We start from the raw sequence: 17543 nt of genomic DNA, 5'->3' as shown, positions 1-17543 counted from the left end.
TTCCTCTACTCCTTCCATGTATCAAATACAAGCATACATTAGCCTTCTTAATTATAAAAAAATGCAGATACCATTATTACAAAGCATTTGTATTTCAAGTCAAGAATACTTATTCACGAATACTGCTTCAAAGCTCACTGAAGTAATTGAGAGCACTTTTAATGATGTAGTTTGTGCTTCTGTCTTAAAAATTCAGTGAGTTGAATATGAATGAGAGGATAGTGTTTTAAGTACCTAAAGTATTTTAGGTACTTGAAAATACTATTTTAGATAGTATTTTAAGTACCTGAAAAATATTTCTGTAAATGCAAAACTCAAATGGAAACTGCTGATGGCAAGCAAGGGTGGTGGGCAGATGACAGGTAGAAGCTCCTCAAGAGAAAGTAAGGCACATTAACCTATGCAGTGTAGATCCTCTACTCACGTAAACTTATTTTTTATATAAATACCCAGGGTAAACTTTGCTAGGAGGATTTGGAAATTAAATAGCTTCATATATCTTAATACTGCTTATAAAAGAGGTGTAGCTGTAAAAAAGATCTGGGATAATCTGGAAAAATTAAAGCCGTGTGTAGCCAAAGTGGATTTGTGAATACCTAGAAATATGTACTGTTGTTAACAGTAGGAATTCGTACCAGAAGTGTTTTAAATTTGGAAAACTAGGAAACAATAATAATAATAATAATTAAAAAATATGCATGCTATTTTAATACTTGAGCATGATCCAGTATATTTCTTTACTAAACTACACAATTGCCACTGTTGGTCTACACTGATGGTAAGTAATGAATATCAGCTGCATTCTTTCTGGTGACGGTGCGTTTTTCTTCAAATATAAATATTAACTTTAGTCTTACTTAAGAGTAAAGTAAGAGATGTTTTGTTTTCCAGTCTCATTTTCAAGAGTTTCATTATGTCCTTTATGAGAAGGCTTTTGCTATAATTTAAGAAAAAAATAATTATTAGAAATATCTTAGCAGCTTTTTCATTAACCTATGATGCCCACTTCAAATTACATCGAGAATGGGAATGTCTAGTAATTTTCGTGATTATGACTTAACTCTTTTTCTTCCCTTCTTTAAATAACATTCATTAACAAACTTGTTTGTTGCAAGTGACTTTAAAATATTGCTGTGCTGAAGCTAACCTTGCTCAGGGTATGGTTAGTGTGGGAAAACAGCTGCTGTCTTTTGTTGTCTATAGGAGGGATGAACAGTTAGAATGCAGGCCTGGCAGTGGGTCAGCTGGATTGGGTTATTGCTCTGAGCACACATGCATGTTTTGGGAGGAGTGTGGATCTGAGGGTGGGTGCAGCAGCACTGATTAGGTCAGGTGACACAAATACATCTGTCTTAGAGTGGCCTTTAAGCACTTTGCTCACAGAATAAAAGTATTTGCTAAGCATGCTGGAGCAATGAGTAAAACTAGTTAAGAGTTATTGTCAGATGAGCTGTCCTTCTACAGGTTCAAAGCAGCCTGGGATGCCTGTGTACTTTTTAACCTTCCTGGTGAGGAAGGAATATGTGGTCTAGTATCCCTATTTTATAGGCACAGAAAGTATCTCTGTTTTCACAAAGATCAAAGAGGAGTCTTTGACAAAGAACTAATTAAACTCAAGAATGCTTAGGTTAGTACCCTATTCATTGGATCATACTTTGTGGTTCAGTCTGTTTCACAGTTAATCTTGTCCTGGATATCTATTTTAGTATTGAGATTTGGTTTTTTAATTTTTATAATTCAAAATAGCAGAGGTTTCCTTTCTGTGTGCTATAGCCTCTGTCTTTATAAGTGATCATAAGTTCTCTGAGAGACATACTTCTTCACTATTCTGAATGATTTGAGATTGCATATGCAGACAATATTGTCTGTCTTTTGTCATGACCATCTGAGTGGAGCAGAGCTTCTGGGTGGGCTTCAGAAGAAATTAAACACTGTAATGACATCCAATTTTGTTTTCTGCCTCAGCCTACTTGGTATACATTTCAAAATATAATGAGGAAAACATTGGAGAAAACAAAACAGAACCCGGGAATGACTTTGCCTGCATTGCTATGGATCAGAATTATGCACTGTACTTTCTATCTTGCCCATTTTGCTTCTAATTTTTATTCTTCCCAGTCAGAAAACAGTCACTTTTCAAGTATTAAGTAATAGGCCAGGGCACATAACCAGGGCTTGTTTGTTTTGGTTTGGTTTTTTTCCCGTGTAATTGATAGTCGGAAACACATTTCTAGGACAAAATGCAAATGAGACTGTTATGGGAAAAATGACCTTTTATGTAATTTAATTTGAGGTTGGTTATGTAAAGTAATTGCATGAATCTTTTTGACTCGGCTTGGGGGATACTGGGATAATATTGATTTAAGCAATCATAACATCAGGGAAGTGAGAGAGAAATACTTTTTTCTTGTCTTCCTTCTTACCAGGGTTCTGTCATTTAGTAGTAATAGATGCGTGCGATCTAGTTTTAAATAATATGAACAGCTGTGCTTCCGTTCCTTCAATTGTGACTTAATTTTATAGCCATTAATTCTGTTTTACATTCTCCTTGTATAATATATGTTCACCTTATGTAATCACTCAGTGAGGATCATGATAATGCAGAAGCATATCCCAGGTTAAGCAGAGAGATTTGGGAGCTACCAGCTTCACATTTTATAGTGGAGATGAAATCTCCATGTAGCCCCGGAGTCTGCAGTTATGAGAGTAGGAAAGAGCAATGGCAGAACTTCTCATGTTGGAAGCTGGGGAATCCTTGCAGCTTACTTATTTCACTCCCTATCAAGGCAGCAAGTGCCCCACAGGTAGCTTTGTTACTTTTCAGATCTATCTTCTGCATGGTGAATGTGAGAGGTTGGGTTGTTATATCTCTGTTGGTGGTGAATATTAACTTATGCCTCAAGACACAGAGTGGAAATCCCAAGCAGTGGCTCCTAAAGTAAAATAATACTTGAAGTGAAATAAAGGTATTCACTATCTGGAACATTTGTGTATTTACAAATACAGTAATGGAATTGAAAGTTTAGCTTCAAAACTCTTAAATTCTGCTAAGCGTAGCAAGCAGAGCAAGAGCAGAAGGGAAATGGGTCTGGAGTTCAGAGAACTAAGGCTGTACTGTCTTGTATAAAAATGTAAATTGCTGTCCTTAGGAAGCAACCTTTAAACAGGCTTCCAAGGTATTACCTCCAAAGTTGTGCTAAGGACATTCCGTGATAGGGTTGTATCTTTATTGTGAAAGACCAAAACCCAATTTTCGTATCTTCTTGTTAACATATTATCTCCCAGAAATCCTACACTGGATACTACAGTCATGACTAGTTTTCTGCTTACCATATCTGTGCCACAACTAATAATGCAAATGGTGACAAATAGAGAAAGTGGATAAATATTTTTTCCTGTTTATAATAATAAAGCAGTGACTGTAACTCTTGATCAGTTGTTAACCTGTTTCAAATTATTGGCCTTTGTTCCTTGCTTGGAGTTTGATTTTTATTGAAGATAGAGGGAGAAAATAGTTTTTGCAGCACAGCAAGTGCAAAAGCAGTTATTGATTTAATCCAATATGAAAGTCATGCAATAAAACCTTCAAATTGGGATCTTTCTAGTTTTACCTTGTTCTTTTATGAGTTGATACTATCAGTGTATGTTGGAGCAGGTGATATAACATGCAGTCACATGGACTTGTCATAGATGTTAGGCAGGGTGACTAACAAGCAAAGGTTTTAGGATAGATTCCTGATGTATCTTTACCTGAGACATTTAAACAAATCATCAATTTTAGATACAACATTTTGGAAAAATGGGCTCGGGGCTTCTTCCCTGTGTATATACAATTGGAAAATTGGCACATTTTGAAGCCAGGTAGTTGATGTTACTGCATTGTATGTTCATATAAGGTTTGTATATACACATGTGCCTGTGTGTATATATGCATATAGTACAAAAGTTCAGTGTTTTTTGACTTTTGCTTTGCAATCAGTTTTTCAAATAACTGGCAAAGGAAAGATCGAGTTTGCTTCTCAAGCTGTTTACTCAGCCTTCCAGCATTTGTATTTCTGCATGCATTTGTTAAAGTGAAGACAGTTTTCATTTCAGGGCAGATAAAAAATAATAAACACTGAGCAAAGGAAGTTGCAGTAGTGTTTAGCCAGGATATATTAATATGGACTAAATAAAAAATGGATTGATAGAGATTTGCTGGCTTTTGTTATTTTTAAATTTTTATTTTTCGTCCTGTGACAGCTCCTTTGTACTGTTAGCTGGAACTGTAATGAGTGTGTTTCCATCACCATGCCATGATTGCATTGCTGAGGTGGACACCAAGCAGCCTCTTTACCTATTTGTATTTAATATGCCCACAGAAATAATGGGTCCTGTGCAGAAGATGTCCTGTTTTGAGATTTTGCACTTGTTACTGTAAAGTCTGCTTCAGTCCTTTCCAGAGGCCTCATTCTGGATTTTCTTGAGGATTGTATTAGTCTTACTTTATGTTACTGATACAAACTGTCGCTTGTTTGCGACCAGTACTGGGGAATGTGAATTAATACTGCATGCAGTACTGCTGAGGTGATGAGAGACTGGGGATGTAGAAGGGAGCTGTGTAACTGGTTTTCTGCTGCAGGACTGGAAGCAAACATGTCCCCTGGGCACAGTTGCTCAGGAGAATACAGCCTACTGAACCCCTTCCCCTCCTCCCGCATACCTTCAAGTGCAGTGAAATCTGTATTTGACATGGATGAACTGCATTTGCTGTGATATGTACACATAAAGTACTTCTAGAAAGCTGTGTTGTAACTGAGTTCAGCTGAATCTTTCAGTCTTAACCTTTATCTCTTCTTAACTTCATTTATCATGTTATCCTCTGGCTTTTTAAACACTGCTGCTTTCATCTGGGCAAAATCTCTCTCCTGAGGATAAAGTTTGCTTTTTTCTCTGGGACAGTTCAGCCTTGCACTTCTTGTCCTTTCTGTGTCAACTTTAATTTCCTGCTACTGTCTTATGAACTGGGTACTTGTCCTTTTGCTCCCTCTTGCATCAGTTTTGACTGTTTTACTTCTTCGGTGACACCAGTCTTGGCCACCTATTTGCTGGCTTTTCATATCAAATTGGTGTTGTGTGGTTTCTAACCTGAAGATGGGGAGGGCAAAGTTCTGTAACTGTGCTCTGCATTTTAGCCTGCTGAATGGACAATTGATTTTCTAACTAATCTTTACTTTCTGGAACAAGACCAGGTTGGAAGAAAAGCCACTTCCACTCACCCTGGTTTGCACCTTTTCAACCAAACCTTTATTAGCTTGTGTGCCTTCAGATTGTAGGCTACTTTGAACTATTTTCTGCTTATGAAGTGCCAAACATGAGTTGACTCCATTAGCTGCAAACTAATGATTACACAAATGGCACTAAATGACCCAGGGCTGACAATAGCTTTATCCCCGTGTATTTCCGGGGCTTATACTGTTGAGTTATCCATCCCTTTTGCTTGGAAGTTCTGAAGCCTTTGCAAGGTAAAGTACTGGGAAAGAATGCTGTATATTTTGAGTAAGTTCTAATGTACAGATGGATTCCTTACCAGCATGAGGCACAATATGTCAACCAGTGACATTTCAGTAACGAAAACAAGATGCTGCAGCATCATTCCATTTTATTTTTTTTTTCTTTCAGTTGTCAAATTGTTTTTAACAGAGATACCAGTGTTAGCAGTAGGGCTGATCTGTATGAAAACATGCAATTTAAACTATGAAACTCAGAGCGTCTGCTGTGCTAAGCCTCATCTTAATTTAGAGGGGAGAAAATGTAGGTTTCGCATAAGGACTGTTCAGTGTCTTCACTGGTAGTTGTTACTTTTTGTGTCCTTGTTGGACTGTGATATCTAATACATTTTCTTTAACTGCTTTCTGAAAACTAGGGCATAAGTTGACAGATCGTGAAAGAAGAGAACTACTGGCAACAGCAGCATCTTTGTATGTGTCTGAACAACTGAGATCACGGCGATTTCTAGGGACTCCAAGGTAAGTTCATTTCTAGGAACTCAGATGTGCTGATGCATTTTGTTAATGGCATCTTCTCATGCACAAGAGGCACTGGTGAGAAACCTGCATGGTTTCTTAATACAGTCCAGTTTTTCTAAATTCAAATGAGCTGTGGCTTACATTTCCTTAATCACACAAGTCATACATGCTTATTTTTATTCTACATATTAGCAAACTAATAGGCACAAAAATGCGTTACAAGCCAGTACAGTAATTAATGCACATCAGGAGTTTCATTAATGCAGAATGTTGTTGCATTAGTAACTAACCACAAATTGAGCATCACAAATTTCCCATGTGCCCATTTGAAGCGATCTAAGCACTTGGGGATAATATGAATATTCAACTACAGAGGTTTAAAATGTTGTGGATTCATGAGTAATTTGCTACCTTGATGAAGAATCTTAATAGGTTAGGGTCTAATTCTGAAAACACTTTCTGACTGGGAGATGCTGGAAGAGTCAGCACTTTGCTTTAAGTGTGTTTTTTGGTGCTTTTGTTCCCCCACTCCCTCATTCTTTTGGATAGTAGCTTCTAGTAACCTAGGTAGTACTGTTAATTGGCCATCACAGTAGCTTGTATCAAAATACTAATTCACTTCTTTGGCTTCTTGAAACAGCATGCTTTTTTTCCATTAGCTTTTGTTGTCCTCTGGCCCATAATTGTCAATGCGTTGAGACCTTCTATTAGAACAACTGAATTTGTGAAACTTGCTCGGGTAGATGGTGTTTGCAATGGTTGTGTACAGTGAACCCGAACTTTGGCATGAGTCTTTCTTCTGGCCTCATATTCTGTCATGTAGTTGCATGTTTGTGTGAAAGGGAAGTCAGAATGGAGGATAGACATTATTCACATTCCATGCCAGTGGTTTGACAGTGTATTCTATTACTGATTTTACAGTGGTCAGGAATAAATCAAATGTGGTTTCAAGAAGTCTTTATTTTTATTTTTACCCACAAAGATAAATAGTACCATATGGTGTTGAAAAAAAAAAAAAAAAAGGAAAAAAGAGACACTTAGGGCAAGCATAACGGCTTTGTAATATATAGCATATGTAGGGCTAGGTCATCGCTTGCCTTATGCACCTATAGGGGAAAGTTAAGCACCTTTTTGTTTTTTTCTACAAGTTATATCCTCTATAGCAGACGGCATAAGGAGGAGAACAGACTCAAAAGGCCACTGTTCCCTCAATAAAAGATGTATGAGGGAGAATGAGTAGGAGCCTTGTTTGTAGTTTTTACTGGCCAGCATAGTGAGTTAAATAGTCTGGTACTGCTATATAGAATAGATTACTTTGTACTTAATGTCAGAAACAGGAATTGTTGACCTAAGTAGTGGTTCTCAAACTGCTCTTGCATTCCCTGCTCTGTCTGATTTGAGAATTTTTCCTCTGGGCTGTAAAATGTCCTTATTTGCTAACAGGAGTCCAATTTTTGCACAATCTTTTAATGCTTTCTTTCTATTGCAAATATTTTCTTTTAGTACTAGCTGTCTGTGTATCTTAATAGAAAAGGCATGCACAACTAACTGAGATATCAGATATTTAAATGAAGTATTGCATTGAGCAGTCATTCATCTCTTCTTGTGCTGCACTAGGGAAACAAATACACACTGCTTTGAAAAAAATTAGCTTACTTTTGGAGTCCTAGCCTAACTTCCTCGCATATATTTCTCCACCATGAGCAAAGAAAGCAGCAGAGACTGACTACATGAAGTTTGTAAGACTAGATAGAGGTCTGATTTTTCAGATTTTAAATGGTGAAGCTAACAAATCTTTTCAGTACAGGGAAGATCACTTTCTCTTGCCATGATGGGTGTTCATGTGCTGCCTGTTTGAGGCCAAGAAAGGACAAGATAACGCAAAAAGACTTACTTGTAAGTAACTTCTGAAGAAAAGCAATCCCGGTAATGTTACACTTGCCCCCCAAATCATGCAGCTTCTTCAGAGGAAAGGTCAAATAGAGGCAGAATGAGATCAGAGGATTGTGTGGTGTCCTGGGCAATGTTCTCTATTCCTTAGAGTAGTTAGTGGACTCCCTCTAGAGGGGACTGAGGACTGTGGAATATAGAAGTCGCTGCAGTCCCATCAAGGGTTCTTCAGGGCATTTCCTTAACTTACCAGAACTGCATCTGAGTTGGTTTTGAAGGTGTTCCTTGTAATGGGTACCATTTAAGGAGCAGGATTGTGGCCATAGAAAGCACATCTTTATTGGTATGACTGCAATCTGTTCGAAAAATACGAGTAAACAAGAAGTACAAAGTAGGAACCTGTGCTACTGGCAACAAATCAAAAAGGACAGTTGTAATCTTGGATGCAGTTCACTGTGGCAGAATTGGGCATTTGGAGTCTGTGTGTATTTTAAATCCATTTTGGAGGATGTAAGGGGATTAGACAGACTGCATGCTCCAAAGTTGATCCATAACATTCTCCTAATGGTTTGGAAAAGTACACTGCCATGTTGAGCATCATCTTCAAAATGTCAGGTCTCTGGCACTATTAATGTTGACAGCATTTTTTTTCTTTTGCATGTACTGAAAGCAGTTGAAGATTTTTGTGTAAGGAAATGCACTGAAACGTAGTATTTTGAAATCCTGCATTATTTCTTCTAAACTTATCACAGCTGTCAAATAGACAGTTTTCTGCTGAACTTGAGTTACATGCTTGTCTTTGGTTTTGGTTTGTTTTCTTTTCCCTTTTGCGAAAGAAATAATATGCCTTCTTTTCACAATTGCAGGGGTATCTTGGATTCCCTTTTCCCTCCCATGACATATTCAGCCCAAGCTCAGGATTGTAATTCTAGCCAGATAGATAGAAAGAACCATGCTTGGAAGTCTTCATAGAAGATCCACCTTTCACTATCAGGGCTACTGAGACTTTCATCAGATGAAATGCAGCTGAGCCAGATTAAAGAATCATTGTCCAAGCCAGCTCCTCCCTTGGTCTCTGCCTTTCCTCCTCCTCACCTGGTGTGCAGGTGTGACTTTGTGTGTAGTGTCTTTTTACTCTGGTTCTGCTAAAGTGACCCATATTGACATAGACACAGTTTAATAATATTTTAGATCATTCTGACAGAAGCAGGTTAAGTACTCGTGACAAATGAGATTGTTCTGGAAGGGCTGCAAGAGTGGGAACATGTAGCAAGGAGGAACAGGTGAGCAAAGAATGGCTTATAAGAGGAATGCAGAAGATAGCCTTAATTCTGTGCGACAGATCAGACTAGTAGCAGACTTCTGAGAGAGGGGGTTCTTTACAGTCAGTGATATTTACAGGGATGTGACTGGAAAATATGCATTTTGTAATCCCCTGGGTGACTGAATCATCAACTGTAGGGTTTTTGCTGGAACACGTTCTGATGATCAGCCAGCTATTGCCTCATTAGGATCAAACACCCAACTTTCTTCAGCTAGTTTCAATTAGATGTGACCCCTGTAGTGGGGATTCTTTGTTGCAGTAGTTTGTGTGGCTTTGAGGTTAATACAGGCCACAAGCTGAAGTCTGGTTTGCCTTTCCTGTGTTAGAATAAATTGTATTATGACTTGGGTGGAGCACCCACAGGTGAGTTTCCACTGTCTGCATTGCTATGTGCCCCAGACCTCACCAATGGTCTCCTAGGATTAATTTGCCAACCATTAGCTAAAACAACTCCTAGAGACCTGTCCATGCTCGGAGTTACAGGAATACAGACATTTACTTTTGTGATGCAATTGGATACTTGGGGCGTTTTCTGTGGTTGTTTTTTGCTTTCTTTAAAAAAAGTAAATTAGCGGATTGTTATTTAACCAGTTTTTTTTTGGGGAAAGAGGTTGTTGCGGGGTGGTTTGGTTCCTTGCTTTTATTCTTTTTTTAAGATGATTAGCAAATGAAATGCTTGATATTTTGTGAGCCAGATACTAGTATGAATATTTCACTGTGATATTCAGCTAATGGATGCACATGTTTCCTACAGGAAAGAGCCATGAATGATTGATGATTGTTTCATTGTTCAGCTTTCAGCTATTTCACCTAGGACTTTTCCTACTTATTCCATAGCCCAGTTTATTGTGAAACTGGTGCCACCCACAGCTGCTGAACAGATTTACAGCATCTAGTAAAATCCTGAGGTCTTCTAGACAGAACTTGATCTTGTTTCAAGTAGAAACATATTTTGGCTGAAGTGAATCCAGCTTATTTTACGTTTGTTTGATGTAGTTAGCCTTAGAGACCAAAAATGATGTTGTACAGTTGAATCTTCACATTTTGGCTTCAGCCTTGTTTTCATTAGTGGGTTGGGAGGGGAATAGGAGAGTGACTCTCCAGGTGTGGCTACATCATGCTATCTCATGGGTCTACTAATGTGATGTTTATACTTCTAAACCCAATTGCCTGCAGCACTTCCTATGCATTGCTTGCGTTGGCTGCCAAGTGTATTTTCCTAATTTTTCTATGGGTTTTACCCTTTCATCGTTTATGACTTGGAAAAAACAGTGAGGCTGCATGCCCATATTAACTGATACTACATTGAAAAAGATGGTAACACATTGGAAAATGTTTTACATTGCTAGCATAAAAACCCTAAAGGTTTTTCTTGCTCATGTGTTTAATATAGAAGACTGGGATTAGGGAGTCTTGGGTTAAACTCCTAACTATTCTTCTGGGACCTTGGATAAGTCGGTTGGTTTGGGCCTCAGTTTCCAAAAAGACAAAATGGCCCCAAAACTTTACTGTATTTTTGAGTTTTATAAATGTTTATAAATTTATATTTATATACATTTATATATTTATATACATTTATATATTTATAAATATTTATAAATGTATATTTATATACATTTATACATGTATAAAGTATTTTGAGATCTAGAATGGATAATGCTTTCTAAACATAAAATAATGCTTGCACAGGAAGGGTAAGTGTATAGTGAGAAATTAGAGACAAAATATAAGCGAGTCTTTGTCAAGTTCTGAAATAGCTGGGCTGAATTTTTATATGTTTAAAAATTCTGAAAATCCAGGGGTCCAGTGTGGTGGACATAACATGACTGGTGAACTACAAGGACTGAAATGGATATATTTAGCTTTTTATTTAATGAATTATTGTAGGTTTGTGTCTAGATTGATTTGGTATAGATATATTGACATAAATCCTCAGACAGAGCTAGTAATGATGGCTCAGATGCCTGCTTTGCCTTGCCATAGCATGATTAGGGCATCAAGGAAAGCACTTGGAGAGCAGAAAAGCCCTGCACCTCCCAGGCATGCTTGCTTTCACATAGACTACACCTATTACCCTGCTGGAGTCTGGAACAGAGCCAACTCTTTGCCAGCCTAGGGCTTCCCCATATGGAAGGATGGTCAGCTGCCCAATAGGATTGCTTTCTGGCTCTCCTGCACTGCTGGAGCAGCACAAAATAAGGTTATGTTACATTAATTTTAAAAAGAAGGAAGATGATGTCAGGAAAATTCACTGGAGTCATCTGAATGGGCCTCTTGGAAAGGGGGAGAGCTCTTGCAGCACAGTCACAGGCACTGCTGAATTATGTCAATTGCATTATGTGATTTTTACTTTTTTGTTCCCCTAGAGCTGCAGTAATAACATGAACAGTTATGGCAAGTACAGCTAAATATTTATACTTTGCCTTACTCTACAAATACCCTCTAGTGTCATATAAAGATAAAACGCTTTGTTTTCATTTGGTAAGGATGACTAAGTCCAGCCCACTTGTGGCTTTCCTTATTCCCTCACTTTGGACTTATGCAGTCATCCTTAGCTCATGAAAATAACACTGTCTTATCCTTACTGTTCTGGTCTCCTGGTCAACAAGTCAAGCATTCTTTTTGTGATTTACTGTTATGCCTTTGAAAGACCTCAATATGTTTATGTAACTACTGCAGCTTCAGACTATTATTCCACTGTGTGGTTTTTTTTCTTTCCCCATAGACTAGTAAAGTGCTAAGACTCTGTTCTCCCTTTTTTCATGTGCTATACTTATTTATAATGGGCTTTTCTGATTGTGACAAGCTTCTCTTGTCTCTTTAGGTGTTACCTAATGTTGTTCTTTTGACCTCTCATAAATAATTACTAAATTCTTCTATTTTTTTGTGTAATCTTGCTTAATCGCTGCTAAACAGCTGCCCTATGTAATATCCTAGCTGTCTTTAAAATCTGGTATTAGTTACACTCCTGCATTGTTCAGTTGCTTGTCACCGGGGATTGTGTGTGCTATAGACAAATAAGTTGATGCAGATATACGAAACAGGTATCTTTGGCCAGTGGAAATAAACTTTTATGTAAAATAGAAAAGTTTAAATGGGACATTTCAAGGTTGCATTTATGACTTTCTACAGGATGTATGTATCATGTTTTTTCTTTAGATTAAATTAATGGAATCAGAATTGATAATAGAAGTAATATAAGGTGTTTATATAGGCATTTGAATGCAGAGCCATCATTCCACATGATTCATGAACATATATTCCAGAAACAATGGTCTGTTATGGGAAATTGTTGTAGGCTATCATCCCTATGTCATTTGTATGGAAAAAGGTGTCCTGGGCACTCAGGAATTCACGCTTGCTGAGTCTTTACAGTGATAACCATTATGAAATCATGATGAAGATAATAGTTATGAAAGAATTTGAACCTTGCTGAACATCTCCTGGTAGGATCCCCAAAGCAGCAGCACATATCTTGCTGAGGTGATTGCTGGTGGGAAAGCCATTCACCAAAGTAAATGGACCTGGCTAAGCCGCTATGTTTATTTCTTATTTTCACCATGTCTGCTGGGAAAACAGCAGCTGCTGTAGGAGCTTTATAAGCTTCTGTGGCTACTGTTCACTTAATGTTGAATTTACATAGTATACACATGTGAATGTTTTTTGTTGTGCTGCCATATTCCTGGCCCTTTTTAGTTCTGAATCTGGCCCTTTTCTCATCCGTGCTTTTCTTACAACCTCTTGGCCGATCTTTACCACAAGGCCCCTCTCTTTTCTTTACTTTGATCCCTTTTATAAGCCTAACAATTCCTTCCTGTCATGCAGGTTTGCACCTCCTAAACTCGTTCTTTAATATTTGTCTGTGTGTAAAATGTGTATGCATAAAACCGTAGTACTAAAAAGGTGCGTGCTAATTGCCACCTGCTCCGTGAGCATTTTATGGCTACTTTTAGCATAGCTTTTCCTCTCCATCTGTACATTTTATTTGGAATTTTGAAGGGCAGAAATGAAGTTGTGCTGGAGCTTTTTATGGAACGGCAAAGTTTTTCTTGACTTTGGGGGACTCTAAACTCAGTAAATGCATGTGTAACTGCCTTCATGTGAGAAGTTTTACTAATGTTGCTTTCCTGAAATTATTAACATAAAAAAGATAAGTATGCACATCAACACCTTACCTTTTGAAATTCCTTGAGGCACTGCTTGTGTCCCGCTGTTTGTGTAGCGTGTAGCTTATTCTAGATGCTATTGCAGTAGAAATGTTGTCAACAAAATGTATAGGAAGAAAAAGTCTCTCATTCAATATTGTCTGCATACTTTTACATGTATGTGTCTTGATTTGGGCATTCTTTAGCATGCTTACTTCATTCATGGTTCATAAAGGCTGTAGTTAAACATAAGATATTGATTGAAGGGATAGATAATTCATTTATACCTCTGTATTGAGTATTACGATTTTCAACCGTTTCTTTTTCCTTTGATTCAACTGTGAAAGTGGGATGGGACACAGAATGGGCTCATTATTGTAGGAGTATTTCTCTGTTCCCTGCAATGATTCCAAAAGCTCTTGCACACTTCATCAGTATTATTGTAATTCTTCGGCTGCAGGATATTTGGCAGCTGTTGCACCCCACTGGCAAATCCTATTCAGACTTCACTTCCATTCACCATTGCCATTGGAGAATTGATTTCTCTCTCCTCTGCTCTAACCTTTCCCAATTCATTTTGGATTGTTCAATGTGAAACATTTTAATTTCATATCATACAGCCATTCAGCTCACAATCCTTTTTTAACCTGTCACCAGGGTAACAGCATAGCATGCTTTCTTTAGGCAATCAAGTTTTTATTTCACATGCTTAATGTTGCATTAAATGTTTGCATTTTGTTTAACCCTCTTAAATAGTTTGAACTGTGGATGTATTTTGCAGGGTAATGAAGTCTCTGATTTCAGTGTCAAGTCTTCACAGAAATTGCCTTCCTAAAAAAAAAAATAAAAAAAAAAGAAGAAATCAGAAGATGAATACAGTAATGACAAGATTATTAACAAAATCCCAAATGGCTGAATGAGGCAAGCATCTGTAAAATGGCAAAAATATTTTTCATCTGGAAAAACCATCCAGAGGCTTATATTATAATCTTTAGACCTACACTTTAGGATTACTTTTACCTGTAAGTGCTTCTAATCAAATTAATGCAAATATAGGATTAACTGTGCAATAACATGACTTGAAGAAGTGAAATGTCTGGCCTGTACCTGTCAACCTGCTTCAAACTGCTTGCCAGATATCTGTGTGGAACTGTAAGCTGAAAATCAAGTGATTTATATACCTCAAAATTAGAATTTAATGGGATGATGCAATTGATTAAAGAAATACAGAGGTTTTAAATGCCTGTTTTTCCTGTACACGCAAAACCAAAATGGCATGAACAACAGGCTGTACCCATTTTATTGGAAATTAGAATAATAATGAATTTAGAGTATGTTATGATAGATGAGTAAACAAATATGAAATTGACATTTTCATATCTGAAAAAGCATTGTTTTTTTTTTTGTTTTTTTTTTTTTTTTTTTTTAATAGCTGTGACCTTATGGAGCACATCCTGCTTTTCATGGTAAAGGCGTAGGACCAGCTAGGTTCACACCTACCTGTTTAGCCAGATTTTAACAACATCTGTAATAGATGTCCTTAAAATGCCCAGAATTTCTATATCTATAATTACAATTAAAGGTGTAATGTTAAAGGCTTTTTATTCATCGTGTTCTAGTCTTAATTGCATATATATATATAGTTAAGCTGAAGAACATGCCATTGTGAATAAGCCCAAACTTTGCTCATTTGTAATGAAATACACCCACTGTAATGTAAGCACTAATAATACACGTTTTAACACTTGAGAAGCTTATAGAATTAGTATTCCTATTTTCAAAATAGCTTACATATCTAGCATGGTTTTAAAAAACTAAATGCAGAATATTTGCATTACTGTACTAGCTGGAATGTTTGAGTTTGCATTTGATACTGCTCTTTTTGAGGAGTTAGCTGCTTATTGTAGATCAGATCCATAGAGCTGACTTTGTTAGAATTTTTCTTTCAACAGCATTTAGCTAGCTATATAAAGACAGAAATGCAGTTTCTTCTAATAATTTCCAAGCTTTCTGTCCAGTTTTCTTTTTTCCTTCAAGTTGTACTATAAGCTACCAAATACTATTACCTGCCAAAAGAGGTTTGGCAGTGTTTTGTTACTGAATTTTGCCAAAAGGAGTCAAACATATGGTAACAGTTAATTTATTGGTTCTTCTAACCTCAAGGGAACTCTTACAGAGAGCATATTACCTTTTTATCCAACATATTTTAAATAAAAGAGCTGTTGGCTTGAAATCTGATATGCCAGTATAGAAGCTGACCTTCAGTGCTGTTATGCTCAATTCAGTCTTGTTTAAGGGTAAGATTAAAAGTGTAAACATACAAGATTGAGCTAAGACTGCTTTCTTTTCAGCTTTTAGAGAGGCAGGTCACTTCTGCATAGTTTTAGAGTGTATGTGTTTAAGTGAAAATATTGAGGAAACATTTTCACGAGAAAAATGAGTCCTGCCTTCATGTCAGAAGTTTTGGAGTGCAATTTCTTCACTTTCTTTTTAAGATATTTCCTGTTATGTCCATTGCCAAGCAGCAGTAAAAAAGGAACATTTTCCATTTTTTTTATATCTAAGACCGCAAGCCTATTTGTTGCTACGTGACAATGTAGATTTGTGTAATTGTGATGGGAGAATTACTTGAGAGGTAACATTGCTAATTGTGCTGCTATTCACTATCTTGGAGCCGAATCTCATGCCTGTGATTTTCATGACACTAAAGATCAGTGATCTGCTACCTGCATTTAAGGTTCTTCCTTAGGTGCTGTATATTTTTGTCTTTGTAACCTGGTGGTGTTGTGAACCTTAAAAGAAAGACTACATGGATATGTCATCTTTTTTCAGGTAGGATATGTGGGATAGATAGTATCTTAAATAAAAAATATTCTGATTTCTGTTGGCTTGTAGTAATTATTCAGAGGCCTGACTATTTTCCCCTGGATCTGTGTTGAGACTTCTCAGATAACTTTCCTTTTGTGATTATGAATGATTCTTTAATATCCTTCACGGACCAGTCTTTAGTGGTTTACTTCTCCATGTAATTAGATGTGGTGCTTGGAGTTTGTTTTGGCTGTGGCTTCCCTTTAGCATATATCTTCAAAGCCCTTGCTGTGAGAAAGACTGGACAGGAAAGAACAGCTCAGGACCTGCTTCTTTTGAAACCAGGGATGTTTACCCATTGACTTAGAAAGGAGAGGATGACAAGTCTTTATCCTGTCTCTCTGTGATGCTTAGTAAAATTTGGCTTGTTGCAGTTAGTAGTGCAATGATACAAATAATTCGTCTACTGAATGCCAGATATAAAAAGCACTTCAAAAATCTGGGGTATTTGTTAAATTTTATCCTTCCCAGGCTTTAAGCTTCTGTCTGTATCCCAGTGTTGTGGTACATGTTTCTGAGGCTCCTCTCTCTGCCATGGGTGGTGATCTGATATATCTTGGTGACATAAATGGTGTTCTTCAGGCCCTGCTTTCCATTTTTCTACCAAACGTGGAAGGGTTAGTGAGAGCTGATAGCATTTTGCGGTTTTACAGTCTGGAAAAAGTCGGATTGCCCTGGGAAATTGTGTTCAAAGCCTGTATAGGGTAAAGCACAACTCCCCAGAGACAAGGCTAGCTTGTCTCACACAGGAAGGTCAGAAGGGGCTGCAGTCATTTGTGTTTTAGAGAAATATGTTGGATATGGGCAAGGAGACTTTGGGCATGGAAAGAACTAACCACTCTATGATTCTGTGATTTATTTCCTCAGCAGGAGTGGGAGAGTTCAAAGGAGGGGTTGGGCTTGAAGGCAAAGTTGTGAGAACCATTTCTAAAGATCTTCCTCAGGTATCTTCTCTCAGATGCCATAAGCTACTTCTGAAGTTGTATTTTGTAAATACTTTGGCTCTTCCTTTGCTATTTATTTGTTTCTTCTCTGATATTTTTTTAGTTTTCCATCTAAATTTTCAGGAGATACCAGTGGGCATAGTTGCAGACACTGTATCAAAACCAGTTAGGTAATGTACGTTGTGTCATGTTTGCACAACAGTTCTTCTACTTTACATTTTCTATTCAAAATGTATCTGTGTTTTGTGTGTTAGAAAAAAAATATTCTTTATGTCCTTTTTGAACATACTTTTGACCACAGACATGTTATTGGCTCATGGTTGTTTATAGAATAGGAACATTCACAGAATGATAGTTTTATGTA

The 17543-nt window shown here is 37.3% G+C and overlaps 1 protein-coding gene across 1 annotated transcript in view; it reads left to right on the top strand.

The window, feature by feature from the left end:
- PCCA (propionyl-CoA carboxylase subunit alpha) overlaps positions 1–17543 on the top strand; it is a gene marked incomplete at both ends in the record, with an annotated part of 276300 nt that overhangs the window by 135673 nt on the left and 123084 nt on the right. Inside the window, one exon of the mRNA XM_080612857.1 lies at positions 5906–6008. Coding sequence (XP_080468983.1) covers positions 5906–6008 — 103 coding nt within the window. The remainder of the gene's footprint in view (positions 1–5905; positions 6009–17543) is intronic.

This window comes from Psittacula echo (assembly GCF_963264785.1).
Source record: "Psittacula echo genome assembly, chromosome: 3".
In the NCBI taxonomy this organism is placed as follows: Eukaryota; Metazoa; Chordata; class Aves; order Psittaciformes; family Psittacidae; genus Psittacula; species Psittacula echo.
This window is presented reverse-complemented; position numbering and strand designations above follow the sequence as displayed.